Source organism: Colletotrichum karsti (genome assembly GCF_011947395.1).
Source record: "Colletotrichum karsti strain CkLH20 chromosome Unknown Scaffold27, whole genome shotgun sequence".
Classification (NCBI taxonomy): domain Eukaryota; kingdom Fungi; phylum Ascomycota; class Sordariomycetes; order Glomerellales; family Glomerellaceae; genus Colletotrichum; species Colletotrichum karsti.
This window is the reverse complement of record NW_024065927.1, coordinates 235,552-244,350: the sequence shown is the minus strand read 5'-3', so window position 1 is coordinate 244,350 and position 8,799 is coordinate 235,552. Positions and strand designations below refer to the sequence as shown.

The following is an 8,799-nucleotide window of genomic DNA, read 5'->3' as shown; positions in this document are numbered from 1 at the left end:
CCGATTTGACAGGTGATAGTTGATAGGTGTAGAGTTGGGCCACCCAGTCATGCGCCGATTTTGGTCTGCACCTCGTTTGACAAGCTCCTCGACAAGCCATTCGCCCCCCTCAGTTTGGAGCCGGTGTAGCAAAGTCAACCCCTCCGTGTCAACAGCCGTGTCGTTGAAGCGTGACTTATGTGCGTGATCCAATACCAGCATAATCATCAATCTTACATCAGGGTCGCCCAATGAAACCTGGTCGAACAAGGCGATTTCCAGCACAGAAGAGCCGGCACCATCAATTTGTTGATGCACGTTGATTCTTTCTCGAAGGAGCAGCCTGGCGAGATCTAAATCACATGATCTGACAGCAGCTCCTAGTAAGGCAACGAGACGTGCCGAGCTTCGAATATCAGACCAATGTTTGGTTTTTTCGAGAACGAGGCAAAGTGACTTGCTGGATATCGGCCACATGTCGTACATGGTAGTTATTGTCTCAAACCCATCCAGGAGAGGGATTATTCCAGATCGTTGAGTGTGAGACTCGAAGGACTCCAAGTATGCATGTCGTAATAGAGAGCTGACAGCCACCGTGGTTGCATCCGTCCGAGCTTCGTCCCGCTCCCACTTGGTGTATACTCTGGGCAGTTTTGCCCGCGGTAAGATATGAGACGTGAAGGACTTCCAGACAGTGCATTTGTCGTCAGTGCAGGCTGAAAGCATGGTGGGCAAAGACAATGCATCCATGACCGACGCGTCAACATGAGACTGGCTTGATTCAAGACAAGACTTCAGATACAATGCCAATGGAGGTTCTGTGCCAACACCGCGTGCGCAACTCTCTGGAAATAATGATTTCAATCGGTGAACCAAATCACCCGTCGCTTTTGGTCCGAGGTATCGCAAGGGGTTGTCAACCTTTGCAAACTCAGGCTCAATACCTGACTGGATGAGACGCTCGAGGATGTCTACAGCACTAGCCTTCACTGCTAATGACAGAACCAGTGTTGGACTCTGCACTATTGCAGGTGTGACCGTTACTTCTTCGGTGAAGACGAGGGCAGACTCGGGATGCTGTTCGTTCAATGCCTTTGAAAAAGGGGTAAAGCCGTCGTTATCCACGGTCTCCATGGCTTCTCGGATGTTCTCAGCTGGCAGGTGGCTTAATAGTGCATGAAGCAGTAATGGTGAATGGATGTGACTATGGAGAGCATTCCTGCCCTGCATGTCCTGATGTGAGCAGCTTACACCACGTTCTCTTAGCATGGTGGCTGCCTCACTGAGAACTCTTGCTTCTTCGGCCCAGGCCCACAGTTGCACTGCGTGTTGACCGCTTGGGTTGGCTTTGAGTACATCGCAGCCAGCATTAAGCAATAGTCTGAGAATGCCGAGATTCTCGTCGCCATTGTCAGACTTGAGTGCCAGGTGCAACAAAGAATCCTCGTTCTCGTCCATAATAGCTGGTAAATCAATACGGGGGTCGCGCTGTAATCTCTGCAAGGCTTGGAGATTCCCAGCTTCGACTGCCGCGATTGCTTGTCTCATTATATCGTCTTTTGTTAGACTAACTCTCGTATCGATTATCATGTTAGAGGTGAAGTCGATCTTGAGAAATATCGCCTCTGTCCATGCCATGCTACACAAGCGGAGATGCTCGGGTGACTTATCAACATTATCATTTAACGTTTCGACAAGCAACCGCAAAGTCTTGAGAAATGGCTTCTTGTTGACCAAGTTTCGGCAGTTATTGAATGTTTCCTCTGCCTCCACGAGGGTGTGGTGATCTAGAGGAGCACCGCCTTGTATAAGGGTCGTCGGCACGTCAAATGAATGTCTGGAGTAAGCCAATTCAAACGCCTCATCGAGTATGCCAGGATTGACCACTTCTCGGTTGCCTCGGAAATGCGTAGACGCGCCCGCTCGAAGCAAGTATTTGAGAGTCTCAACAGTGTCGGCATCATTAGGGGCCCATCTATCATTCACATTCGATCCGAGAGCGTACAGCAACTTTTTGTTTTGTACGGCGGGAAACGGTATTCCTCGAACCGCACACTGCAATGGCGTCCCAAGCCGGCTCTCCGCATTCGCTTTGACGCCCTTCACCAGCAAGAATGAGCAAACATGTGGCAGCGAGAGAGTTGCTGCCATGTGCAGTGGGGTGAAGTCGGCGTCCGTGAACCATTGCAGCAGATCACTGTGGAGTCTTGGTCGCAATGAGTTCGCCAGCTGTCTCACCCATGCAACGAAGTTGTGTGTTTTGACAGGGTGGAAAAGTGGCTTTGCATGCTCAAGAATTCCGGGGTTTTCCCATTCACCACGCGCGTGTTGGGACCACTGCGTAGCTGCGTACTCGTACAATGCGAAGTCCGAGTTACGTTTTGCGTCATGTTTCTGGTCGGTTTCCGTGTCGACACTGGGATGGTCGAAACTCTTGAGTTGGAGAAACTTGAGACATTCAATCGCCAACAGGGATTTCGAGCGACTTTCCGAGATCCAAAAAGCCTGCAGATCCGAGTTTCGTAATGATTCGTTCTCTAGGAACTCTTGGACGGAGAAGTGAGAGAACTCAAAATGGAGCTTGTCGGCCGATTTACGAATGAGGCTGCTGCAGTATCTCGTGATCCCTTCCTCCCGTATGATGGCGCTGGGCTCAAGAAACGTCCTTGACTCTGGCACCGAGAGTACCTCCCTCAGCTGACGAATCGTGAGTCTCGGGTAACCACCGTATGCGACACAGTGGAGGGCGAATTGGACCATTTGAACCTTGCTTGGGGGCACCCTTTTCAGGATACGAGCGTAAGAAGTGTTTAGGTCTGGAGGCAGTGTCTTCAATGCATCGCGACACTGTTGATCCGAATCGCACAGTCCAAGATGGTCTAGTTGACAGGCTACCCATCGAAACCTTCAAATCAAGTGTTAGGTCCTCCTCTGAATACGCAGATACTTGGGAATGGTGACATGACTTACATTCCTTTGGCGCCGCCAACCAACCCTTGCAGTATCTCTCCTCTGAGATCTGGGTCTTGGATATGAAGCTTTCGGTTTCCAATCCGCTCTGCAATTTCCGCCGTGACGTACTCCGTAATGTCTTCCTTGTGTGCGGCGATTTCGACAGAGACAAAGTCGTACATCAAACGATCTCGAATTTCATCTTCGTCGCGGCTCAGAAGAGCCATAGAAATATTCTCCGTCTCCTCTGAAATGTCGCAAAGAGTTTCGACTACCTCATCGACGCGCGTTCCGCACTCATCCAGTCCATCAACGACCAAATACACATGATCGTACAGTTGAACCATTTCATTCAGAAGCCGTTCCAACGCTGTGGCCTTGGGAGCCTTGGGCAGGCCACGGGATGGATGGAGTTCTTCGTAATATCTTTCTAGTCTCTTGTACGCCTCTTCATTCTGGATGGCAAGTTGATAGACGAGAGCCATTAGAATTGTTTCAACTTCGTGTGTCTGTGGTTCCTTGTAGTCGCAGAAAAAGAAAGCAGACGGGATGGTCTCTGTGCTCTTTCCCATCGCCGCCTCTATGATTGAACCCGCAAGCACGGTCTTTCCAGCTCCCGGGATTCCTTTCAGCCATAACTTGGAGTCGGGATGTTGTAGCCAGTGTTGGAACTCGGGCAGCCTTTGCAGCCAAAGTCCAGTTCTCGGATGGCGTAATTGGAGACTCATGTCGTAATTTTGCTGGGGATTGTACTTCAGGAAGAAATCCAGCACTTTTTGGCGTTCTGAATCTTGGTGGATTCGGCTGGTAATCTTGCGTGTTTCCTTGACCTCCGCAACGATCTCTGAGGCATTGCGGTCAGCCTGTGCGAGGACCCGCAACATAGCATCCAGTGAGTTGGCGGATAAAGCTAGGTTGATGCTTTCCCTGTGTCGGGATAATTCTTCCAACCATTCCTTGACGCGTTCATTCTTGAACGGCCACAGAAGCCGCTGTCTCACAGACTTCTCATCCACCTTCCTCAGTTTCTTGTCCATCTCCATCAATACGCTATTGCAAGCATCGATATGATTCATTCGAAGGCTTTCTTCAAAGTCTCCATCTTCGAGAAGCCTTGCGAGTCGTTTAAGGCTTTCGAGAGCGCCAGTAAGTAGATCAACCTCTTTTACAAGGTCCTTGATCTCCTTCTCCGCATTCTTGACCATTCTCCCGTACTTGACAAGGCGATTGAATACGATGTCAGCTAATCCAGCGACCCCCGCAATGCTGGCGGCGATCGACAATGGATCCGACATGTTTGAGGATGGCAAACCAAGGCACAACCAGATACGACAAAACTGGAGACGACGTCAGAGGAAGTGGAAACAGGGAGGACGAAAACGTTACGTGCAAATAGAAGGACAGTCTGGTCCTTTTCTGGGATGAATCCTTACTGCAAACGCAGCTCAACCGCAGGCTGCAGCCTGCCTGACAACAACCTCATTCTCAACTCTACGCCCGACCAGCCGTAGGAGTGCATCAAAATCCAAAGCGGGTAGCCCGCATGCATGTCAGGCATAATCGAAAGCATATCCCAGACGCACCATCCGACAGGAAACCCGGAATAGAAACAATATGGATCTCACAATTGGCCTAGCTAACCCCATATATCAAGAGGCCTGGTCATTCGTACTGATATTCAAAATATCAGCCCACACCCGCTTGCTATGGTCTGGGCGGGACCAATGATAGAAGACCACGCAATCTACTCCTCATGCGGTGTCTGCCTCACGACTGCAGGCAAACCGTGAGGTGGAATGCTGGGCACCAGCAGAGCCCCATGTACCTTACCACACAGAATACGGAATGCGCACAATCAAAGGCTAGCTGATCCCTCTTTCGCGTACAGGCTAAAAGTGAAAGGCACACCAAACTGGTAGCAATCGGATTAATCACATAAATTCCCTCATATTTTTTATATACTCGTAAACAAAAATGGCTAAGAAATTGTAATTATGATGAGTAGCCACGGGCATTAATGAGAGTAAATCAGGTGAGAAGAGTAAGCCTTGTGAGCGGGGTAAACCTCCTGCAGGTTCCCATTTGGAACTTCCATGATTTGCCGAGTCTCGTGATTCATGTTACGTATCTCATTTCACGATATATTCCATCCAAACTGGTTTAGGTATCTGGCGTTTGAAGTTTCGAGCCTTTCCCTCTCGAGGAACTGTCCTGGATTCTGGTGTTTGTGCCGCTCCGCCGGGCGCCGAGGTCGGTCCCACATACACGCGGAGCCGGACCGGGCCGGGAGTTTTCGGCGGCCGAACTAGCCTACTCCCCTTCGGTCTCCGTCAACTTCAGATCACATGCTGCAAGACACATACACAATTTACCAAACATGATTCACATGTTCCTTGAAGCTAGCGGCCCAGCCTCAAGGTCCGCAAAACCTCTCTCCAGCTTAATGCCTTGTGTCCTCAACAATCGCTACCCTCGAAATGTCAAGTCTCTCTTCACTTACTGCGTCCAGTGAGAACTCTTCAGATGTTCCAATGATCTGGAAGTGGATCAAAAACGTTTCTTCATACTTTCTTCATACATCTTGCAAAACCTTCACCGGCGTTCCCGATGAATTCGGTGACTTCGGACTGTCACTGGCTTCTTGCAGACCTGAATGCTATTGCGCCACACCACGCGGTAATGCTAACGCGACAGGTCTTATACGCGTTAGAAGTTATAGAAAGGCAGGCCTATTTCGATCAAGGACTGTGTGTAGCAAACATTGCTACTGCTAGTAGCGACTTTGAGTACCGGAATATCGTGTTCTACTCGTAAAGGCGCCTCATCTTTCGAGCCCACAAACCTCACGCCGCGGGTAATTTAGCAACTTATGGATAAGTTTTCACCGACATGAACTAGTTATCCCGGGGCGCAAACAACATATATACATTTGAAGAACATTCTCTATGTGCCATACTGTACTGACTCCGTTATTCAATGCATGTGCCTGTGAGGAGCCCTTCCAAGCCTCATCGGGCGGCCACGCAGATGCCTTCTCGCAGGAGACGCAGCAGGAGCGGTAGAGTTGGAAATCGGGCACGAGCTGTACATGACACCACGGCCGTTGGTACCAACATACACAACGCCGGCCTCGTTGGCAGACCCAACCAGAGCAGCGCCGTCAATAGCACCGAAGCTGTACGAGCCCTGGATATCTGTCCAAGTAGCACCAGCATCCGCGCTGCCGTACAGCTTCTTGCCCTCGGCGCCGTTACCGAAGACGTACAAGTTCCAGGTGGTGCCGTCACCTTTGCCGACAGAGATGGCGTGGGCGTTGGCGGGGCTGGAGGCAAGAGGAGTGAAGGTCTGTCCGTAAGAAGTGCTGTGAAAGATACCGGCATCGGTGGAAACCCAGAGTTCACCAGCTTGGGTAGGGTGAGCTGCAATGTGGCGGATCTCAGTGGAGTTGCCGAGAGCAGAGGCGGCAGACTCGGTGAAGGTGGCCGCACCGTCGGTGGAGACGTAGAAGGTCGCCTTGGAGCCGGCGTAGAAGACGGTGCCGTTCTTCTTGTCGCTGGCAATGACGCTGCTGGCTGGAAGAGTGACGTTCTCCGGCTTGCCTTGGTTGCGGATAGCAAGGACGCCCTCGTTCAACGTAGACCAGAGGATCACATCGCCATCAGCAGAGTAAGCAACGGTGCCATCAGCAGCCGTGGTACCAGTTGCGTTGACAACCGCCCACGTAGCACCACTATCGCTGCTAAGAGCCAGTTGAGGAGTACCAGTGACCTTGCCGATACGAGCAACCTTGGTGACATCGTTGCCCGCAAAGTCAACGGAAACACTGCTAGCCCACCAAGGGTTGGTCCAGGCGGTCTTGGGAGCCGTCTCGAGCGCGGCAACAGAGTCGTAGGTAAAGCCGTTGTTGTCGAGAGTGGCCATGAGAAGTTCGGAACCACCAGGGGCGCTGGCCAGGCTGGAGATAGCCATCTCCTCAATACCAGAGGCAAGACTCTCGATAGTAACGGTCTGGTTCTTATCCCAGTTTGTCAAGTCGTGGCCGCCGTAGATGGTGAGACCGGTGCCGTAGAACCATCTGTCGCTGTCGTGGGGATCAATTTCAAGGGACTCAATCATCCAGCCGAGCTTCTTCGTGTCGATGTCGAGGAAGTTGGTTTCGATCCAAGGAGCCTGGGAATGATGAGTTGATGGTCCGTCAATGAAGGGGTTTACTCTAAACTCACGTTCTTTGCGCCGATGGTGTACTGAGGAGCAACCTTGCCGTCGGCACCCCAGTTCCAGATCTTCTTCCATGTAGCGCCAGAGTCAGTGGATCGGAAAAGCTGAGCATCGGGGTACCAGCTGTTCAGGGTAGCAACGACGATGGTGCCGGGCTTTTGGGCATCAACAGCAAGACCGCCTAGATCGAATTCGTCAGAACCGTTCACAATTCTATCAAACGGCAAGAGGGAGGTGCCAGTTGAACCTACCGAAGCCGTAGAAAAGATCGCTGCCAGACGTGGGAGTGATGTCAGTCCACTTTCCAGATGTGAGATCGTATCTGTAGACAGCACCCTGAGTGCCGTCGTACGGGCCTGTTCCGTCGGAGTAGGTGAAATAGATGACCTGCACGCATGATCAGCAACTTGTTCTAAATGTTAGCTATTGCCTACTTACCTTCTCAGCCACCGAGAGTCTGGCCTTGTGAGGGAAGAACTTGGCAGGTTGGTCCGCAACAGGTCCCCAGGTAGCGCCGGCATCCGTGCTCACGAAGACCGAAGCAGTGGTGTTGTCAGCGGTACCGACGAAGATCCTGGAGGTGGCGCCGCCGACGACCTCGGAAGTCTCGTCAAATGTGACAAAGGTCAGACCCTGGAGGTCGCCGTTGTATGCATCAGTCGCAGGGCCAGGGCGGAAGGTACCGACGGCCTCGAGAGAAGAGACCTTGGAGAAAGTCGCACCGCCGTCCGTGGACTTCCAGAGACCGTTGCCGCTACGGGCGCCGAAGTATAGAATCTCGGGGTTCTTGGGGTCGACGGCCAGACGCTCGCCGGTTCCGCGGCCGGGCATGTTGCCGCCGACCTTGAAGGGAAGCGCCGTTGTCTCCCAGGTCTGTCCCTTGTCGGAGCTTCGCGCGATTGTGCCGTTGTTCGGGTCCCTGAAATGGTCAGCTAACTATCGCAAGCTCGGCAGAACGGTGTGTAGTACCAATCGTTGGTGTACATGCCTGCTGCGATGTACACCTTGTTCGCATCCGCAGGATCTAGGGCTAACGCGTCAATTCCCCATCTATTCCAGTTTCCATCGTGGGCGAAGCCGTTAGCATCGGTCACCGGTGTCCAGGAATCGTCGTCGTTCAGACGGTAGAGGCCACCAATATCGGTTCGGGCGTAGGCGACTCCCTTCTCGGTAGGGTGGAATTGGATGGACGGGACGAAGCCGCCGCCGCCTCCGGTGTGCACGTTCTTCCAGTCGCACGCGGCGCGGACGGATGCCGCCGCCGCGAGGATAAGTCCGGCGCCTCTCATGGTGAGGGAATGGATGGTTGTGGTCACTCGATATTCAAAAGAATGGTGAAATACGGAATGGCCCAGCCAACTTGAAGCGAATGTCGTCGATCTAAGGAGTGTCGATGGAAGCGAATGTGGATGAGAAAGAAAGGACTGGACTGAAGAGTTGAGGTGAAAGCGGTCACGTTGAATTGATGAGCTGCCTACTGTTTACATATGAAAGCTCACCTCGGTTTCGGACCAGACGGCATTCTGGACTCGGTCATTAAACAGGCCAGCCGATGGGCTGACCACGGGATAACTCAATTGCGCCTTCAGGGGATAGGTATCTCGAATAGATTGAAAAGCTCCCCAGAAAACTTTAATATCGCAAAGAACA

The 8,799-nt window shown here is 52.0% G+C and overlaps 2 protein-coding genes across 2 annotated transcripts; both read right to left on the bottom strand.

Moving 5' to 3' along the window:
• Positions 1-2,945: 2,945 nt before the first annotated feature.
• Positions 2,946-4,226, bottom strand: CkaCkLH20_08215 (ankyrin repeat protein; the record flags this gene model as incomplete). Its single annotated transcript, XM_038890930.1, has 1 exon — positions 2,946-4,226. The coding sequence occupies one exon, from the start codon at positions 4,224-4,226 to the stop codon at positions 2,946-2,948; it is 1,281 nt and encodes a 426-aa protein (XP_038743693.1).
• Positions 4,227-5,904: 1,678 nt separating this feature from the next.
• Positions 5,905-8,438, bottom strand: CkaCkLH20_08214 (glycoside hydrolase family 74 protein; the record flags this gene model as incomplete). Its single annotated transcript, XM_038890929.1, has 5 exons — positions 5,905-7,101; positions 7,155-7,330; positions 7,401-7,536; positions 7,588-8,068; positions 8,119-8,438. 5 exons carry the CDS (start codon positions 8,436-8,438, stop codon positions 5,905-5,907), a joined length of 2,310 nt encoding a protein of 769 aa, XP_038743692.1.
• Positions 8,439-8,799: the final 361 nt, after the last annotated feature.